This window comes from Rhinolophus hipposideros (assembly GCF_964194185.1).
Source record: "Rhinolophus hipposideros genome assembly, chromosome: 21".
Lineage (NCBI taxonomy): Eukaryota > Metazoa > Chordata > Mammalia > Chiroptera > Rhinolophidae > Rhinolophus > Rhinolophus hipposideros.
The window spans coordinates 45,699,551-45,721,841 of NC_138067.1; the positions used below are offsets into that span (position 1 = coordinate 45,699,551).

At 40.0% G+C, this 22,291-nt stretch overlaps 1 protein-coding gene across 1 annotated transcript; it reads right to left on the bottom strand.

The window, feature by feature from the left end:
- Window positions 1-226: 226 nt before the first annotated feature.
- Window positions 227-2,002, bottom strand: LOC308489732 (uncharacterized protein). Its single transcript, XM_081031282.1, has one exon. The coding sequence runs from the start codon at window positions 1,891-1,893 to the stop codon at window positions 244-246; it is 1,650 nt and encodes a 549-aa protein (XP_080887408.1). The 5' UTR covers window positions 1,894-2,002; the 3' UTR covers window positions 227-243.
- Between the last annotated feature and the right edge of the window lie 20,289 nt (window positions 2,003-22,291).

Below are 22,291 nucleotides of genomic sequence, written 5' to 3' on the forward strand. Positions count from 1 at the left end.
CTTTCTCTAATGAAATATAAGGCTATGTTGGTGGCAAATAATCTTCCTACATTCACTGCATTTAAAAGATTTCTCTCCTGGGTAAGTTTCAGAAATTTACAAAGGCTAAAATTAATGTATCCTAAAATTAAAAGTGTAACCACATTCATGGACTGTCTCTTGTGTGAATTCTCTTATATTCAATGAGATCTGACATCTCACTAAAGTCTTTCCAGCACTCACTGTGTTTCTGAGACTTCTTTCCTATATAAATTTCTTCATGTGAAGTGAGAAAGAACTTGACAGAGTTTTCCCACATTCACTACACTGATAAGGTTTCTGTCCTGCATGACTTCTCTGATGGACACTGAGGTATGAGTTCTCAAAAAATGACTTCCCACATTGAATGCATTGATATGGTTTCTCTCCTGTGTGACGTCTCTGATGTCTAATGAGCTGTGACTTTTGGTTAAAGATTTGACCACATGGAATGCATCCGTAGGGTTTCTCTCCAGTATGGCAGCGTTGGTGGGTAATAAGATGGTTTTTCTGGAGGAAAGCTTTTCCACATTCATTGCATCCATGGGGTTTCTCTCCAGTGTGAATCAACTGATGTCTACTGAGCACTGACATACTGCTAAAGGCTTTTTGGCATTCAAGACAGACAAAGGGTCTCTCTCCTGTGTGCATTCTCTGATGGACGAGCATTGCCTTTCGTATGAAAGCTTTTCTACACTCACTGCATTCATAGGGTTTCTCTCCTGTGTGAGTTCTCTGATGAACAATAAGATGTGATTTGACTGTAAAAGCTTTTCCACACTCAGTGCATTCATAAGGCTTCTCTCCCGTATGACTTCTCTGATGTGTTATGAAGTGTGACTTTTTAGTAAAGGCTTTCCCGCATTCCTTGCACTCGTAAGGTTTTCTTCCTGTATGATTTCCCTGGTATACAATGAGCTGTGACGCATGTACAACATCTTTTCCACATTCAATGTATTCATAAGGTTTCTCTCCTTTCCACATTCTCTGAGGTGTTAAAAGGTGGGAGTTTTTATTGAAAGCTTTCCCACATTTCCTGCACTTACAGGATTTTTCTCCTGCATGAATTCGCTGGTGAACAACAAGTTGAGACTTGCCACAGAAGGCCTTCCCACATTCTTTACATCCATAGGGTTTATCTCCTGTATGACTTCTTTGATGGGTAATCAGGTTTGACTTCTGCATAAAACCTTTCCCACAATCACTACACTCAAATGGTTTCTCTCCTGTGTGCGTTTTGTAATGTAATCTCAGCTTTGTCTTATCCCTGTAAGCTTTTCCACATTCTTTGCATTCATAGGGTTTCTCTCCTGTGTGAATTCTCTGATGCAGAGTGAGATAACATTTTGTACTAAAACCTTTCTGACATTGACTGCACCTGTATGGCTTCTCTCCTGTATGAGTTCTCTGGTGTATTATGAGCTTTGACTTATAACTGAAGGATTTTGGACATTCACTACATTCATAAGGTTTCCCTTCTGTGTGAATTCTGTGATGCCTTTCAGGGTTTGTCACCAGGCTGAAAGCCTTTACATGTAAGTTATGTTCATAGTACTGGGCTTGAGCATGGGAGGTTTCATATAGAGAATGGAAAAATGATTTCCCAGGACCATTTGACTCATCAGAATTCATTTCTGTGTAGTTTTCACTCTGAAAATTTGAATCTAAATTTTGTTTCAAACTTATTCCTCTTGAAACACATTTGTGGTGGTTTTCTATAAATGGAACAATTTTTTTGCTGAAAAAAAATATTTTTCCCAATGCATTATTTTCATGATCTCTCTCCAGAGGTTCATCCTTCTCAGTATCTTCATAAACTTGCCATATTACTTCTAGGGGGGTAAAAAAAAAATCAATGAAGCCTACCATTATCATGAAATGAAGAGGGGGTGGCCGGTTAGCTCAGTTCAGCAGAGCATGGTGCTAGTAACACCAACGCTGCCGGTTCCAGCCCCACGTGGGCCACTGTGAGCTGTACCCTCCTTAAAAAAATAAATAAGTAAATAAACTTTTAAAAAAAAGAGTGAAGAAAGTGATACAGCAGGTGCACAATGTAAGTTTGAGGCATCCAATAAAAACAGTAATAGGTAACAAACTGAAGGACATGGGTGTCATCAAACTTTGAAACAAATCTAGGAATATATGAAAGCATACTATAAGAGGTATGTGGTGAATACAGATAAGAGGTAGAAGAGGCTGGATGTGTCCAAAAGCTGCAACAAAAGAACAACTAAGCAAAAAAGGAAAGACCAAATGAAATAAGTAAAGGTCTGACTCAGGGTAGATAAATGGAGGTACATCTCCTTGGTGGCTAGGAAAAAAGACTCACAAAAGGAAGGGCGGTAAGAGAAGCGGGCAACATTCATACAAAAGAACTCTTTCTACTTACTCTAAGTCACCTCTAAGGTTCAGAGACTATTAGAAAAAAGGTCCCACACCAATTGTTACTTTGCTTTCCCTAATTCCCATTACACTGGCTTCACTCACCTGGGCTAAAATGAGTTAAAAATTCCCTCTCTATTGCTCCTTGTTCTCCATTCTCTAAGTGGACCACTGCTTCTGGCTTGGTAGCTTGATAACCTGTCAAAGGGTAATCACAGAGAACCTGAGCAGTATTATGGCCTGTGAGGAAAAGTTCTGTTTCAGGAAATGTATAGTTTAAATCTCAGCAAAATAGAAACTTTTCATTTGGAAAAATGAATTTGGAAAATGAAAAGTAAGTACCGTCACTGTCTGATCATAAAGGAAATAAATTCTATCACCTATACAAGTCCAAGTCCAAAATCATTAAGGATATCAGAATACCCATAGACTGTAGCAATGGAAAAAATACAGGCAATTAATGGGCTTATGCGGAGGTATTAAGGAAAGTTATCTTTACCCAATGACATTAGGTTTCTATAATTTTCCAACATCACATCCTGGTAGAGGTTCTTCTGAACAGTGTCTAGTAGCTGCCACTCTTCCCAGGTGAAATCCAGAGCCACATCTTTGAATGACAATAAGCCCTGTTATAACATAATCCTTTTTAGTCTGAAGTTAATATAATGAAATAAAATATAAAATAATTATTGGATATTTTGATTATACTATGGATGTTTATAAATAAATATTTCTCTGTATCTAGTTCTGATTTATACTTTTTGGCAAATTCATTAAAACTATCCTCTCTGTGTATTCTTCATTGACTTCTTCCCTCATTCATTCACCCAATGTAAAATGTTAAAATTTTAAAATACCTAAAACCCATCTAGAATCCACCATAGAAGCATTGAGTGTTACCTACTATACATTTTGCCAAAAAAAAAAAAAAAAAATCAAAACAAGGAAATAAAGCATGGTCCTGTATCAAATAATTTCTGATCTACTTGAGTTCAAGGAACTGCAAAACAGTTCAGTGAGAAAGAAGAAGAGGCTGAAGAGAACAGATGCCCAGCTGACAGGCAGGTACAGGTTTTGGAGCAAGTGTATACATTTCCTCCAGACACTTAGTAGCCACTGTGGTGTTTTTCAGATACAAAAGTATGTTTGAAAAGAATGGCCTTTTAGAAATTGTCTACGACTTTCAGAAATATGATTGTATCATATTAAATTATGATACAAAAGCAAAGACAGAGCTCTTAATGTTATCATTCTAAATATTTTACATATATTAACACAATGATCTGCACAGTAACCTTTATGTAAGCACTATTATCTTCTTTTCACAAGTAAGAAGAGATTTTTAAAGTTTTCTATCTGTGCCTTTTATATCTCCCATATTTCCTTAAGATGATTGTTCACTGGGTCCATAACCTCAACATCAAAACAATACCAGAAGATGGGGCCAGCCCAGTCGCTCAGGTGGTTAGAGCTCCATGCTCCTCACTCCGAAGGCTGCCAGTTAGATTCCCACATGGGCCAGTGGGCTCTCAACCACAAGGTTGACAGTTCTATTCCTCGAATCCCGCAAGGGATGGTCGGCTCTGCCCCCTGCAACTAAGATTGAACATGGCATCTTGAGCTGAGCTGCTGCTGATCTCCCGGATGGCTCAGTTGGTTGGAGCGCATCCTCTCAACCACAAGGTTGCCAGTTCGACTCCCGCAAGGGATGGTGGGCTGTGCCCCTGCAACTAGCAACGGCAATTGGACCTGGACCTGAGCTGTGCCCTCCACAACTAAGACTGAAAGGAAAACAACTTGAAGCTGAATGCACTGTGGGGACAGAGTCCCAGGGAGCAGTTTCCAGGCATTCGACCTCGCGTGGGGAGGTGCTGGCTTGGGTAGTGAATGACCATCAACTGTGATTGGTTGGCCATCAGCTGTAACTGGTTAGCCAATTGGCTACTGATGTAACTGCGGGGCTGTGTTGATTAGTTGGTTGGTTGGCAGGCAGAGGAGTGAATGGCAGACTGCGGATCGTGTGGCTACTACTGTGTGTGTCTCGGCTGGCCACCAGAGAGAATAGTGGTATGACTCCCCTATCTATGGCTCCGTAGGTGTTCCTTTTTGGCCTAGCCATATCCTGCGTTCTTATGTGGGGAGTGGGACCAGAGGCCCCGCAGGCCGCTCCGCACGACAAATGGTGCAGCGAGCAGGGTCTCCCACACGACAGGCACCCTTCACAACTAAGATTGAAAAAACAACAACTTGACTTGGAAAAAAAGTCCTGGAAGTACACACTGTTCCCCAATAAAGTCCTGGTCCCCTTCCCCAATAAAATCTTAAAGGAAAAAAAAAATACCAGAAGAAGAAGACCCATCAAAGACATTTCTTCACACTGAATGTCCAGGAAATATTTACAGATCTCAACAAATTCATGGGCTTCCTTCTTACATACAAATCTTGTAACATGTTTTTATTTGTTTTGTGATGGTTTCCAGTGTTACCATAGAAATGTTTGTAACTCAGTTCTGGCTCCTGCTGCACAGCGGCAATGTTCTCATTATTAGCACCTTGCAGGACCCTATGACAGGCAGATAAAGCTCCCTTCCTGATGACTAGTCTGAATCATTTATTCTCTCAGTCTAAGAACATCCCTTCTAGCCACAATATGTGTGTGTGTGTGCGTGTGTGTATCTATGTATATGTATATGTACACACAGAGACACACACACTCACACATATGTATATACCGGGGGTGCCAAAAAAATGTACACATTTTAAGAGTTGTTCTATGTATCACTTTTTGAAGTTGAATTATGGTAGCAATGTGTAATATGATGTTCGCTCAAAAGATGGCGTTAATCAAATGAATGCTAGCGTCATTCATTGTATTACAATTTTAATACAGTTTTTTCCTTTCTTAAAATGTGTACACATTTTTTGGCACCCTCTGTGTATGTATTTCTCTTTGATTAGATACATTTTTATAAACTTCAGGATTTATAAAATCTACTGGATAATAAACTGGGAAACAGCTCACCTGGGACGTGGTCATTTTCAGCAGCTTTCAGGAAATGGCCACCACTTTTAGGATCTGCCCTAAAATCCTGATAATGGTGTCTCATCAAGGGTATCCTCAGCAAGGATTAACTGCTGGACTTGAGATTGAGTTTTTCCTTCCTTTCCAGGAGCTGCCTCATCATAGAAGTCAGCATCTACAGATTTAAGGAAAGACTTTGGCGTGAAAATAATAATAAAATCAAGTTCCTATATATTCAAGGAACTGTTTTAAGCATGTTCTTTTCTCACTTAACCTTTATAATAACTCTTTGAGTTAAAAACTATACTTATTCCATTTCAGAGAAAACCAAGAAAGGAAAGGCCAAGCACCTGGCTAAAAGCCACATAACTAGTAACTCATGGAGCAAGGATAAAACACAAACCCTCATAATCAATAAATCCTTTGATTCCAGGGAGAATTACCAGAATTAGCCTTCATCTTAACCAACTTTTAAAAAATGGGGAGGATATCTAGAACACCTATTTTGAGACACAGAAATCAGGAAAGAGGAGAAATAAAAAAGGCAAGACCCTTGGCATGCTGCAGCTCACTGCATGGAGATACTTTCCAGGCCACAGCACAGGAAGAAGGAGCCCAAAAAGAGTCTGGCAGTCTTGCTGAGTTAATAACACATAATCCAAAGTCTGAGGAAGCAAAGGTGGCAAGCTTGCCAGGCAGGAAAGGGATGGGGGGAGAGAAAGAGAGAGAAAGAAAACTCACTCTACAATTGTGCAGAGGGTTAGTTCCCTTGAGTCTCTGGGTAATAACTGATGAACTGTGAGAAAAGTACTAAGTCCACTGGAACAGAGCAGGTGCAAAAACTCTTGGAGTTCACACAAGATCAGAAATTGTCTGTGTTCCCACTAGCCAGGGTGGAAAAGACCTTGCAGAGACGTCAAATAGAGTTCTCAGCAGAGTACTGTCTCAATAACATGGACAGAATAATCCTAAAGACTGTTTGGTCTCATCTCACACAGCTGAAAGAAAGCCTCCAAAAAAATCAAACTGTTTCAAAGTAACTACAGCCCAGAGCAAACCCTAAAGTTAATTAAAAGAATAAAACAAACTCCTGCAATATAAAACTGTCAATATTTGACATCCAATCAAAAATTACCAGATACACAAGCAAGGGAACCGAAGAAAAGTTCTAGAGTTCAGGGACAATGTAAGAAAGAACATGATAGGCCAATCTCATCTATGAACTTAGCTATAAAAAGCTAAATAAAATATTAGGAAACTATATCCATTGATATATAAGAAGAATTACACAATGTGCAGTTGACTTTATTTCAGGAATGCAAGGTCAGTGTAATAAGAACCATGTAACTATCTCAACAGATGAAAAGACAATAAAATAACATAGCCACTCACAAATTTAAAAAATCTTACTAAACTAGAAATAGACAAGAACTTTGTTAACTTGATAGTGTCTACAAAAAAATCCACAGTATTTCTTTAAACCTAAGAACATGAAAATGATAACCATTCTCAAAACCTTTACCCAAAAACATACCCCAGATCAAACGCTGAGCAGTAAAATGCACAAAATAAATCCAAGGAATGAAAATTGGAAATGAAGAAACAAAACTGTCATTATGTAACTGTTTTAAGATCAATATAAACATTAACTGCAATTTCATATTCAAACAACATAAAGATTTAAAAGAAGAAAAAAAAACACTTTACCAACAAAACGTATTAAGTACCTGGGAGGAGGGGGAATGTACAAAATTACAGTTTTTTATTTATTTATTTATTTATTTTTATTTTTTTATTGGGGAAGGGGAATAGGACTTTATTGGGGGAACAATCCAGGATTTTTTCCAAGTCACATTGTTGTCCTTTCAATCCTAGTTGTGGAGGGTGCCATTCATCTTCAAGTTGTTGTCCTTTCAGTCTTAGCTGTAGAGGGCGCCGCTCAGCTCCAGGTCCAGTTGCGGTTGCTAGTTGCAGGGGGCACAGCCCACCATCCCTTGCAGGAGTCGAACCAGCAACCTTGTGGTTGAGAGCCCACTGGCCCATGTGGGAATCAAACCGGTAGCCTTCGGCATTAGGAGCATGGAGCTCCAACCACCTGAGCCACCAGGACGGGCCCAAAATTACAGTTTTATAATAGCAAAAGGATACAGATCATAACCAGTCAAATGGAAGGACACAATACAGTGAGGTTTGGGAAGGTCCCAAATCAGAAGCTTCCACCACTTTCCACTTAGACTCAGGACACATTACTCATCCAGTATATCTGTGTGTAACAATATGCAGAGTATCGCCAATCATGAGCTTCAGAATCTATCGTTTTTATTGGTTTCATGAAATAAGCATGATTAAATAATCATTGGCACGTGACTCATCCTCCAGCAACTCTACCCTCCTGGAGGTTGGGCTGGTATTATTACCTGGCTCAAAGCCCCAATGCTCTAATCACATGGTTGGTCTTTCTGGCATAAGCAGCTCCATTCTGAGTGATCTCACTAGCATAAACTATCTAGGGACCCACCATGAGTCACCTTGTTAGTAGAAAATACCAGGGCCCACCATAAATAACACAGACATTTCTATGACTCAGGACATTCCAATGATTTGGAGGCTACCTCCCAAGAAACTGGGGACAAAGGCCAGCCAATTGTTTACTACAAAGTAATTAACAAAAGACTACCATTTCAAATATGTGACTACTTTCTAAATATGAGTAAAGCAAAGACAAACTTCTCAGGTTTAAAATTGGCCAAGGAACATATAAAAAGATGATCAGTAATGAGAACAGTGTATATAAAGACCACAATGAGATGCCTTTTATCCCCAAAAGATTATCAACAAGCAAGAATGAAAATACTGAGTGTTCGAAAGACTATGGATCAAGAGGCACTTTTACATATTGCTGATGCAAGAATGAGGTCGTACAAAGGCAATATGCCTTTTCCTTCTAGATAAATTAATCTTCTTTGTATCAGAAATTCCACTTCTTGGTATACACCCTAGACTAGACGAATTCTCACATTGACTGGGAGACATATAAGAATGTTTAGAACTTCACTACTTGTAGTAGCCAAAACAATGCAAATGTCCAACAGCAGAAAAATGCATGTGTGAGTTATGTTATTTATGCAATGGAATTCTTTTTAACAAACCAAACCAACATAAAACGTGGATGAATCACTGGCATGTAATGAGTCGAGAAAAGCAGCAGCAGACCACCTTATCCTTGTAAAACTTACAAAGAAGAACTAAAGAGTGTACTCTTAAAGTATCCGTACATATGGGATAAAATAAAAGTCAACGGAATAATACATACTAATTTGTGAACAGTTGTTTCAAACTTTGGGACAGTAAAGTGGAGGGATTAAGAACATGGAACAAGGATGGAGAACTTTTGCATTTTCAAATAATCAAACATGACCTCTATTAAAATTAAAAAGAAAAGCCAAGGCTAACCACATTTTCTAAATTGGGCTATCATGGTAGAAAAGAATAGAAGGATGATATACCCACTGTTGATAAAGATGTAGAAAAACCTGGCACACTGTGTGGAAGCATTATATATAGAATATTATTGGGGAAGTTTGGTAAAACTAAATCAGAAGACTTTGAAATATGCATTTAATCTGATCGACTTTTATAAATAAAAAAAGAAAAATATCCACAATATGTAATTCAGTTTAAAAATACATTTCAGAACATTACAGATAGCTTCTAGATCGTAACTTGAGGGTGATTTTTATCTGCTTTTTATTGACATAAGCATACAATGATATTGTGATAAAAATTAAAAGATCTCCATTTAATATCAAACAGAAACTCATATAGATGACATATAATATAAGTAAGTTAATAGAATTGTTTTAAATAGAAAAACCCATTAGAAAGGCACACAGTTGGGGGGTGGAAAATGAGCGTAACGGGGATCAAATATATGGTGATGGGAGAACTGTCTCTGGGTGGTGAACACACAATGGGATTTACAGATGATGTAATACAGAATTGTACACCTGAAATCTACGTAATTTCACTAACAACTGTCACCCCAATAAATTTAAAAAAAAGAAAGGCACACAGTTGAATAATGGCTACCTTTTGTCAAGTACTTACATGTACTTGATTTATATATGTATATATATATATGTATATATATATATGTATATATATGTATAGATTTAATACTGTGTCCCCCAAATTCGTATGCTGCAACACTACTCCTCAATATGATGATAGTTGGAAATGGGGCTTTTGTGGGGTAACTAGGGTTAGATGAGGTATGACCCTCCTAACGACCTGTGAGGTAGATATCAATTTGTTTGAACGGCAAAACTGAGACTTACAGAACTTGGTACCTTACCTAAAGTCACACACGTGGAAGAACTGACATAAAATGCCAGAACTAACATGACTTCAAGTGCATACAAACACACGTGTATACTGGTGGACAGACACACACAAAATGTTTATGGTATTCCTTTAACAATTCATGGATCTGCGGGTTTACAGGTGATCATTTGGTATTCTTTCTTTTCTGTATGCTTGAAATTCTTTAGTATAAAACGCTAGGGGAAATAATACCCCAAGGCTTAACACACACCCAAATCTCTGTGCACTTGAGGCCTCCTTAACGTTTCCAACCGCACCAACCTCTTCCAAGCATACTGATTGCTCCCCCACACACATAGCTCTGCCCCCCAGTCACAGCTCGCCAGACACCATTTTCACGTGGACCACGGGCCCCTCGGATGCTCAAACTCGGGCCACGGGAATCCCGGGTTAACCCCCAATTCCTATCCTCACCGACCATACCCACGGGCCCCTCGGTCCGTGGCTCTCCCAACGCTTCCCTCATTGCCTGGGGCGCGACCCGGAGTCACCCTGTTACTGTGAAAAGGAATGGTTTCTTCCTAAGCCCACTCCCCTAAACACTGATGCCACGACTCCCCCCACAACTACGAAGCCGCCTTAAACAAGAGCCACCACGCCGCCCCCCACGAGTACCCACCACAAACCACGTCTTACGTCACGGAATTCCCACAGCGCCAGATTCTTAAAGCCTCTCGCAGAAATCTAACTTAATTTCAAATACGAATCGCGACCTTCCTAGGAAGCCACGCTTCAGTACGCCGCTTCCACTTCCGCTACCGTTTGGCTGGTCCGCCTCTCGGACTACTACGCAGACTCAGTAGCACTTTGAAAGTGAGCGATTTATCTACAATCGGGGATTCCGGTCCCTGTTGGAATCACCGCTAGGCAATATGGCCGGGCCGTTTTCCTTACGTTGGGTTGGGTGCAGCCTTCCTCGATCGCATGCCGCCATCTTGGGTTCGCGCCCTACGGAGAGCGAGATGGCCAATCTAGGTTACCGGATCCGCCGACCAGGATGGAAAACCTCAAGTTCAATTGATCTTTTCTCTTATTTTCAAGACTTCTCATCTCTGGTCCTTCCACTTTCACATTGACTGTCAGTACCGTCAAAGCATGCTTAGCATTTCAGCATTCTCGCCCTAAGTCTTTGATCGGACCCGAGAGCTAAATCAATCCCAGGCCAGGCCTGAACTGACAAGGACCGCGCCCGCACCTTCACATTGCCCTTCTGACCCCGCAGGAGAGATGCGGCCATGTTGGAAACGTTTGGGTCTGCACTACGAAGAGCGGGTTTGGGGCGGAGAATCGGGGAACTTTCAGAGCGAGAATGCCAGTAACGTGTTTGAGAAAATGGAGATTAGGAGACTAGAACTGAATCTGGAGGAACAGGGAGGTAGGAGGAGAATGCTCTGGATGTGTACCTCTGATGAGAAACAGTGAGGGGTTAAAGACGGGGGCAAAAATGCTTTTGGAGTAGACAATGGCAACCGTATGCCACAACAGAATTTTGCGTGTCGTAGTACAAGATGAACTGAGACACATCAAAGAAGGATCTTGTGTATCCTGAACAGTCACAATCTGCCGGCTCATTTGTTTCTGTTGAGTACTGTGATACAAAGGTCAGCTTTTCCCCTTCCACATAAATAATTATCCTAGCAGCGTTATTTTAAGTCAATCTCTTCTCCATTGCTTGGTAGTGCCATTTCTATCACAAATCAAGTGTCCTTATCTGTATGGCTCCGATCTAAAGCGCGTTATTAGGTTCCATTGATCTGTTGTTTATTCCTGGGGCAATACTGTTTAAACTACGTGAGCTTCCTAAATTTTATAATCTGATAAAGCAGATTATATCCTTTTTCTATAAGAGTGACTTTGTTCTCTTGGCCCTTTATATTTTCAAATAAAGTTTTAACTCACCTTGTCAACTACCACCCCTCCAAAAAAAGTAGCTGAAATCTGTATTGTGACTGCACTGAATCTATAAATCATTGTGAGTAATGATATCTTTACAATAAGAAGTCTTAAAATCCATGAACACTGTGTATCACTTCATTTATTTAGGTCTTATTTAATGTGTCTGAATAAAGTTGATGTTTCTTATAGAAGTCTTGTACATTTTTATTACATTCATTTCATGATATTTGACTTTTTAATGCTCTTGTAAATGGTATTTTATAATTCCATTGTTTCACTCTTTGTTGGTGGTAGAAATACAATTGACATATATTGATATTATATCAAGCAAACTGGATAAACTTATTAATTCTAATAGTTTTGTTTAATTATTGTAAATTTTTAAATCTTCCTATTTTTCCACTGCCTCAACATCCCCACAAACAAGCTCTGAGTACACTGACCAGTCAAGTAGGTACACCAGTTTAATAAGGTTGGCCCCTGTCACAAGTTCCTTTGGTGAAACACTATCATACTTTCCTTTAGTTCTTTAAAGATGGCGTATTTTACTTCCTTAACATACTCATGATAGCTGATTTAAAATCTTTGTGTAGTAAGGATGACATGTGAGACCCCTAAAGGCCAGTTTTTATGAACTGCTTTTTTCCTGCGTATGAGCCAAACTCTTCTGATTCTTTCTGTATCGCAAATTTTTGTTGAGACTAGATATTTCAGATAATATAATGTTGCAATTTAGGATATCAGATTCCCCCTCTCCTCAGGGTTTGTTGCTGTTGCAGTTTGTTTAGTGACATTCTGAACTAAATCTGTATAGTCTTTTCCCTGTAGTGTGTGGTCACTGAAGTCTCTGCTTGGTTAGCTCATCATTGATCAGAAATTTTCTTAGTCACCTTGAGTCAGTAAGCCTTCTACCCTTTGTCAAGTGTACTTGCTTTGTGTGTGTTGAGGCCATATTTCAATGCTCAGGGACTTTACAAGTCTGCATTAGCCATCCCCTCCTGCAGGATTTCAGAGTCACCAAGAGGTGAATTATTGGTGCCCTTCAGGTCTTTCCAGGGCTTGTAAACATTCCTGTATATGTGTGTGGCCTTCTAGATCCTCAGGAATATGTGTTCAATAGCTCCTTGTAAACATGTTGTTCTTCAGATAGTCCTTTTAAACATTTTGGGGCCGGCCCAGTGGCTCGTGGGGTTAGAGCTCTATGTTCCTAACTCCAAAGGCTGCCTGTTCGATTCCCACATGGGCCAATGGGCTCTCAACCACAAGGTTGCCAGTTTAATTCCTCGAGTCCGGTAAGGGATGGTGGGCAGCGCCCCCTGCAACTAAGATTGAACATGGCACCTTGAGCTGAGTTGCTGCTGAGCTCCCAGATGGCTTCAGTTGGTTGGAGCGCATCCTCTCAACTACAAGGTTGCTGGTTCGACTCCCGCAAGGGATGGTGGGCTGCGCCCCCTGCAACTAGCAAGGGCAACTGGACCTGGAGCTGAGCTGTGCCCTTCACAACTAAGACTGAAAAGACAACAACTTGAAGCTGAATGGCACCCTCCACAACTAAGATTGAAAGGACAACAACTTGACTTGGAAAAAAAAAAGTCCTGGAAGTACACACTGCGCCCCAATAAAGTCCTGTTCTCCTTGCCCAACAAAATCTTTAAAAAAATTTTTTTTTTGGCTGGGCTATTGTTTACACCAATTCATACTGCAACCTTAGGCTACTGCAGAGTTAAAAAATTGAAACCGAATGTTTTTGATAAAACGTTTTCATGGCTACTACAGTTGTGAGGCTGCCATTTTTCCATGGCTAGTTCAGAGCTGGTGAACAGGGGATGGGAGTAAACAAAGTGTAAACTCCATATAGCCCACAGTTTTTACTGAGGTTCAAACTTTTTTCTTGACTAAATGCTTTTTGTTCGTTTCTGGAGTGGTAAAAAAAAAAGTTGACTTTGATAATTTTGCCAGTATTTATGTTACATTCATGGAAGAGTGGATTCACAGAAGCCCTCAATCTGCCATTTTGGAAGTCCTGCCTCATCACCTCATTTACTTTGGCACAATAAACTAATATGATATAATCTATGAATTTTACAGGTAAATACCCTAAGTCTATAGTGATTAAGTTACTTTCCATGGGTTACAGATGTTGTTGGCACACAAAGTCATTACTGTTTATCAATATACAATACTGCATCTAATTTAATAATTACCCTAATAAACCATTAAAAATTCTGATATTCCCCAACATTATCTCTGATCAACTTCAATTCCATGCTTCCATCAAACATTTCCAAGAAGAAAATCACAAAGCATCAAGACACTGCTAACACCTATGTAGTATTGTGTTTATGGATTGTCTGCCTTCTGAGTGAAGCTGAAAACCTCTACATGTTTAAGTCAATGTCATACAAATCTTTTCATCATCAGTATTTTGACTCTTATGTCAGTCATGTTCTAGACATCAATATATCCTTGCTGAATCAGTGAATAACTAGATACTTTGGAGAAAAGAGAAACTGTTGTAAATGGGACGACTAGTAATTTGGGATGTTTTTCCACCATTTAAGAGCAGAATCTTGGTGCTTGGGGATCTCAAAGCAACAATATCAGGGGCCTGAGAGAGGAATAACATGCTGTCAGGAACGTGGTAGTGTGCTGCACCCAGACGTGAGATTTGAAAAAAACAACACCATAAAGTGTAAAGATAGAACTGGTGAGGTAAAACAAAATGAAGGTACTTGATAGAAGTAGGACACTTTGAATGGCTTTTGACTCAGAGGAGAATCTAGGGGCATTTCTGAGGGTGTGAATATGCCCTCATGATGTCCAAGTAGAAGAAGTACTATGTAAACACTGGCTCCAGTCATGAGTCCCATGAACACAACATCTGACAAAGTCATTAGAAGTATGTATTTTGCAGCAAGAGAAGTTGTAGGATTTTTAGAAAAGCATAGTTCATAATCCCTTTTTTTGGTAAAATTGTGAGTATGCTGACAAGCCTCTAAATTCATAGGAACAAAGATGTTTATCAGCAGGTTGGAGATTCAACATAAAAAGCAGGAAGAACTGATGTTCTTCCAACCTCTGTCTTTGGGTCCCATCCACCCAGCAGTTCTAGGGCTCTTGGTGATTGCCTGAAAATTGCTCAAGAGGCAAGTGGTACACAGATAAAGGCCTCGGGCCACTGTGGATATAACAGACAAGTTTACACCCAGTGTTATCCAAAATGTGTGTCACTCCCCATATAAATATCATCCGGGGAATCCCCTTAAGAGAAGAACCAAGAAGTTGGCCACAGGTATCCATATTGGTGGAAATCAAGTGTATGGGATTCAGTGGATGGCCAGTGCAGGATGTGGAACCGTAGGTTGAGAGAAGAAAGGTATTCCCCAGCACCTGGATCCCAGTCTGGACCAGGAAAAGTAGCCTCAGGAACAAGTTTTCAAAAGTCATTCTCATAGAATTACGGGGGGTTGGAGGGAGAGAAGAAAAAAAAAAACAGTGCAGGAAAGAGTCTGAAGCTCAGGAAGTTAGAATTCAGTGTGATGGGACCAGTCACGGATTTGCTCCAATATCCCCAATTCTGATGGGGACTCAGGCCTTCAGTAACTCCCCTTTTTGAGGACAGAAATTACATTTCTGGGGAGGGGATTCCACACCAGTGAGCTCAAAATTGCCATTCAGAGTAGCCATCCAGTCGTGTTTCTGTGTATGCTCATACAACCATGCAAAATGCTTCATTATTTAGTCTATTTCCCAAATCCTTTGGCGTACACATTTAGGACATAAAGTCCAGGGTAAAGCCCTATCTTGCATTTCAAAAGGTGTCCTTAAACATCCACTATATGCCAGAGCAGGTTGTTGGTCCTCAGATATACAAAGATTAATTGACCTGCATCACTGTTCCTAAAAGTTAAGAGACTAGTGTGGGGGACACATATATAAAATCTGATATAAATAAAATACAAATCACTCCACGAATTAAGGATATAAATGGTATTGTGGAAACATGTATCAGGGACTCCAGCACTTAGTGATTCTGTGATAATATATAGAAACTTTTACTAAGTAAATTGTTCTTCCAAATTATTAGATTAATACATGTATACCACAGGGAATAAAATAATATAAAGATCTATAGAGGAAAAAATTTATCTGTGTCCCCCAACTCTCATTTCCAGCCTTACTCCTCTCTTCCATGAGATAACAATGTATCTCAGGTGTGCATTCGTCCACAATATCCTTCTTGTTCTTAAAATTTCTATTCTTGCGTTCTACAGAATGTGTGTGTGTCTTAGTAATCACACACACATTGTTTTAGCAAGTAGTAATAAGTACAGGATTAAATGTGCTACTTACGTTTAGAAAGTTAAAGCATTCTTCCTCATAAAACATGGGCCAAGGACAAAATCATACTGGAAACAAGGTATTAGGAAAAGAATACATGGCCATGTGAGACATATACTAGGAACGCAAGAATAGAAATTTTATTAAGAAAATTCACCATATATATCTTGATATTATAAAATGCACATGATATATCTAAGGAAAAAATTCATATAACTGTCTCCAGTGATGCTATAAAAGCCTCTGAGAAAAATCAACAATATGATTTTTTTTAAACCACTCAAGGATATAGGAATTTATGGACACTTCCTTAGCATGTATTTATATACTAGCACTTTGCTTACGGGGAAATATTGCAGGAATAAAGCAAGGAGGACCACTGTTTCAAATAATAATTAATATTGTTCTGGAAGTATGGATCAACATAATTATATGAGAAAATAAATACCATACAAGTCTTAAAAGTAAAATTGTATTTGCAGATGATAGGATAATATAGCAAGAAATCTTTAGAGAAACAATGTTAAAACTAACTCAATAAAAGAATTTAGGAAAGTAGCAAGCTATAAAGTTAACATACAAAACTTACATACACAAGTAATAATGTTAGACTATATAATGAGGAAAATAGGAAAAGACAACCCTATTTACAAAAGCAATCAAAAGTTACAATTTTTAGAAATAAACTTTTGAAAAACATAGGAAAGATTTCAATAGCTTCCTATTGTATTTAGAACAAAAGACAAAATCCTTCACACAGCCCTACCACCTCAGCTTCATCACCTACTAACCCAATACACCCCGGTTACAGTTTCCCTCTTGGTAACTTGAGCTTTCAAAGTCATTCCCACTTCAAGGACATCTAACAGTCTCTTTTTTTGCTGCAGCATTTTCCACAGTCTATGTACCAGCATTACTCTTAGTCACTATTTTGGTCTCAGCTAATGTCACTCTGTCTGAGAGTCCATCTCTAACCCTTCATTAGGTATTACCAGTTATTTTCTCTTGGAGCAAAATTTCTTTAGCTTTCCTTCAGGTCTTTTCCTGCTATTTATATAAGATGTGTAGTTAATTTGTGTTTAACCCCTTGAGCTCAAATTCAGTATCATCAGGAGACATATTCTGCTATCTCTACCTACCCAGCACTTCGCAGAGTAGCTGGCACAGAGGACATGGTCAGCAAATACTTTTGAAATGATGGTAACTGACTGAACCTCATCTGTACTCTTCAACCATCCCCCTGTGGCTGTCAGTCACATTTCTAGAGGCATCACTGTCATGCATAGCCCCATAGGAGGCAAGATATATGACCGCAAATAGTTTTCATCAATTTTTTTATAGGCAAAATGTACACACACACACACACATCATGCACACAATAAGAGCTTAAAATAACCATGGAGGTGAATTTGATACCATCTTTACCAAGAAACAAGGATGTTTTTCAGAAACAGTTAAGTAGCAAATACCTCCAAGATTCTCCTTTTGCCATTTTAATGTGAATATGGTATACCAGGGAACAAAGAAAGTCATATATAAGAATAAGATCTTACATCAATATATAATGATAGTATTGTTGGAATGTCATGAAAGACATACTGAGTAAGGGGAAATTGTGCCCCCAAAGGTAAAGAAAGCAGTTGGCCCTGAAGAATAGAAGTCAAAGATCTGGCTCCAGTCTGCGACTAATTCGATCTACCAGCAAATTGGCTTTATTACCACACATATCTCTGCATTTTGTGATCTGTTTATGTCTTCTTGCTCATGTTTCTCCTTCAGAACAAGTTAATGAGACCCACCTGCTTATCTGAGAATTTTCTGTGGAGTAACAATGTTGGCTTCAGAAAGAGCTGTGAGACCTAAAGACAGCATTGCCGAGCTCCTGCATTAAAAAAACACAAACACACACCTCTCACACTGACCTTAGTCAACATGATCGCCCTCCTTTTCTCCAGCACCAAAGGTACAGCCTGGGTCAGAGTCTCTAGAACATGAAAGGATAACACAACCAGGTCACCGATCAAATCAGGGCTGGGTGAGTTAGTGTTTCCTGCTGTAAAGGTCACACATGGGCCTGCTACGTCACATCCCACTGTGGACCAGAAAAATAAGGATACAGATCGTGAAAATGTACTGAGGTTTGGCTCTGTGCAAGGTACTGCTCTCATGGTTTTAAATACATACATTGATTTATTAAATCCCCAGTTAATTCAACAAAGGACACACAGTAATTATTATTCTTGCTTAGCAGGTGATAACAATGGAACCCAGAGAGTTCAAGGGTCCTGCTCAAAGTTACACAGCTGGTTAGTGGGACATGTGGGAGTTGACCCCGCACTCTACATTGTAGGGATCCTGTCTCATCCACTTGGTTTTGCTACAGGGTAAAATTTTCTGCAATAGAACCCATCATGTCCACTGGGTTTGCTTTCCCCCCAGGAGCTTGGTGCTTCATGGGTTTCTCCTTATGAAAATAATTTAAGCTGACAACAGGGACAAGAGGGAAAAGAAAACTTGAGTATGGCAAGTACCATAGAGGCAAGCATCAGTCAGAAATAAATATGAAAAAATTTGTAAGTGGAATTGTGAAGAATGGGTCAAAGGCTGGCGAGTTAGGCATAATCAGACTTGCTACTTGTAGTCATGGCAGTGATTTTGAGAAAGCCCCTGGCTTCAAGAGTGCTGGAAATAATCTAAAGAGGGTTGACTTAAAGGTGATAAAAGGGGAAGAAAAATGGACTTGGAAGGATCTAGTTACAACAGGTGGAAAACAAAATGAGAAGTATGAGAGGTGAAAGTGATTAGGAAAATAGAAATAAAGAGTGAGATTAGAGCCGAGCTACCAATTTTTGTATTTGTAACCCACTTCCTAATAAGTGGCTAACAGTCCATTCAGAGAAAACCCAGTAGATACAATTTATTGATGACCATCTATATGTTGGTCCTTAGGGCTAGGTGTAGGACTTTCATGTAAGTTAATGGTCGTGTCAAAGAATATCCTTACCCTATTTTACATGGATAGAAAATGAGGCCGAATGAATTTTCTACTTGCTAAGGTCATTCAATTCCAGTAAACGGAAGGCTGGATTTGATCTGACCCAGGGTATGTACTGTCTCATTATTCAGACAAAAATCCTGGAGAGGATTCATTCACTGGTATAGTGGTAAACATGGGTGGGGTCTAGATATAGCCTCTCTCTCTCTCTCTCTCTCTCTCTCTCTCACACACACACACACACACACACACACACAGAGTAACCCAGATCCATTCCACAAAACCTCCAAAGCAACACAAGATGGAATTGGGAAGGCCACAGTCACACTGAGATGGGGTGAATTGGATGACAGTAGCTGCCAGATGCGTGTTTTCCTTGCTGTAAAGTACTTGCTGTAGGAGAGGCCCTCGTGACTACCATTTGTAGAGACTTGCTGTGTGCCAGCGATGTCACCCTCTCTAATTCAGTCACTAGCATTCAGAGTGACACTGTTATCTCTGGCACACAGGTTGGGAAGCTGAGACACCCTGTCAGGAGAGCCCAATACCTCAGCTTGTAGGAGGCAGAGGAAATGGAAAAAAGCTGTTCCTGGTTCCAAAGATTGGATTGTTACTCAGTGTCGCTTTTAAATGGTGCTTTTCAGTAATGAAGAAAAGCATGCTGTTACCAGCCCACTAGGACCCAGGCTTATCCACGTCTCCAGCTCCATCCAAATTCTGAAATGTGACTGTGAGGGCAATACTGGAGCAGGGTGAGTCAGCATGAGCATGTGTGTGCAGAGAGCAGGGACTACAACCAAAGACATATTGGTCAACGGCTCTGAGTCCAGTTCTCAGTGGTTTGAGACAATGGAAAACCTCGTCCCCACTCTTAATGGGAAAAAGGGGGAGAGCAAACCTTTCCCCTTAGGCTGCCACAGCCTCGGCAATATCCTAGTCCGGTCCAGCTGAGTGAGTCCCCACGCCCACCCTCTGCCTACTCTGGGTTCTCCACTATGTCACCCTCTCATCACTCTGTCAGCCCAGACAGGGTCCAGAACTGAGGCACAGCTGTTCCTGAGATCCAAGAGAAGACCTTTCCTGGCCAGTTCCTCACCTGCCCTCTCCTCTCGGACACTCTCTCCCAAACCTTATTCAAGTCTGAGTCACAGTGAAACACTCACCAGCGTTGATCTCTGTCACTGGAACTGGCAGCAGAACTGTGGCCATCAGAGCCACATGCATCAGTTATGTGTCCTGAGATCCCCTGAATTCATCTCTCCAAAGAGCTGCTGCATTTACCCTGTCACCTGCGAAGGGACTGTGATGTATCTACAAAGAAGCTGTAAATGTCAGTCCCAAGATAAGTCGGCATCAGCAGCTCCTGGGGGTTACTAAGACGAACTAATTAACAGCTGGTGCAGCTGACAGAAACTTTCCTGAAAAACTTCCCCTGCAGTGACCTGTGTGTCTAAGGGGTTGTGGGATAGACAGGGCATTCTCAGCGCCATGCTGGGATGGCCCTACTGGAGTCTGCAAAACGGATCCTCATCTCCAAGTCCTGCTCCCACTCAGGGTCACGGTGATGAGATCTGTCATGTTCATGCTTGACCCTGAGTTCTGGTGTCTCCTTGTTAAGGACATGATCTCTGCTTGGGTCGCGGAGTCATCCAGATATTGGGAAAGCTCTGTCACGATGCTGTGCTCATATTCTTGCAGGAGTCCTGCGCTTTCCTGCCAGTCCTACCCACCTCTCAGGCCATCCCCAAATTTGTCTTCTTCAACTGTGCTGGCACCAAGGTAGCATGGCCAACAAAAGTGACTCCATTTGCCATTTCTTGAGTCCCTCCAATGAGCAATGATGTAATTCATTCAGTTCTATTTCCTCTTTCTTTCCTTCTACTTTCCAGGATTAACCACAGATTTTTCTGGATGTTTCTTTTTTACTTCACGTGTACTTATTCTTTTATATTTTAAGTCAGTTTAGATATTTACCTCCCTCCCTAGACTAAAATGATGAGATCAACATTCTTACATTATCTTTTACCGTCTTTCCCTATTAAAAAGAGGTCTTTTTAGCACTTACATTAGAATCTATGACTAAAATTCACATGCAGAAGTTGTCATAATAAATTTACTAAAGACATATCTATGGTTAAATGGATTTGGGGCTTATGCTCAGTTCTTTTGCCATTGTTTATCTGTTTATACTTTATGGGTAAAATTCATGTTTCAAAAATTTCTGCAATAACTTGATAGAAATTATAGTCCCTCGGTTCTTGCATGTTTAACGATGTTTATCTGCATCTTGGTACTTAAGAGACTTACTGGAGGTACACAGTTATCTTTGTGATTCTGAGCCTTCACATTGAATAACCAATCTGACTCTTCCTTTATTTTGGTCATTTTAAAGATCTTTCAATAAAGTGGTAGAAATCTTACAAACTCTTGTAACTTTTATTGTGAAGAGAGTACTTTTCAAAAATGTTCCGATTATTGCTGGTGCCTAGCACCTAACCGAAGCTGCGTATCGACCAAGTATCCAGTGATCCTACTGACTCTTATTGTACATGGTTGTCTGTGGATTCTCCTGTCTTTCCACATAGGCAATCATATCATCTGCAAATGAGGACAATTTCCCTCATTTCCGATTTGTAATGTAAATCCTTCAGGTTTTATTATTGGCATGCTGGTTAAGACCTCCAGCAGAATTTAGCAGAAAAAGTGGCAGCAGACATGTGTACTTCATTGCTGAACAAGTAGGAAATACCTTTAAAGTCTCATCATTAAAAACAATGTTATGGAAGGAGAACTGACTTTGGGTGGTGAACACACAGTGGGATTTATAGATGATGTAATACAGAATTGTACACCTGAAATTATGTAATTTCATTAACAATTGTCACCCCAATAAAAAAAAAAAACCATCCATCAGCCACCTGAGTTAGTGGTGTACACCTTATCTGGGGACTGGGAGTCATGCTCAGTTCTGAAAAAAGCATGTAAAGACCAGCTTGCAAATATTCTTTAACTCCAGACATGCTTTAGTCTAATAGATTAAATAGAGGGCTTACGACTTAATGCCCTTTGCTTGTTATGAAAGGCAAGATGTGTTATAGAATACTTCCACGTCAGCATTGTCAGGTGACACTGACACAGAACACTTGTGTTCCGAAGGTGGACCAGGGTTAACACCACCAAGAACAATAATGGCGGTCTCTTTCTGATTTTCAAGAAGGCTAATTTTCTTAGTTGTAAAGAAGTTGTATCTTATT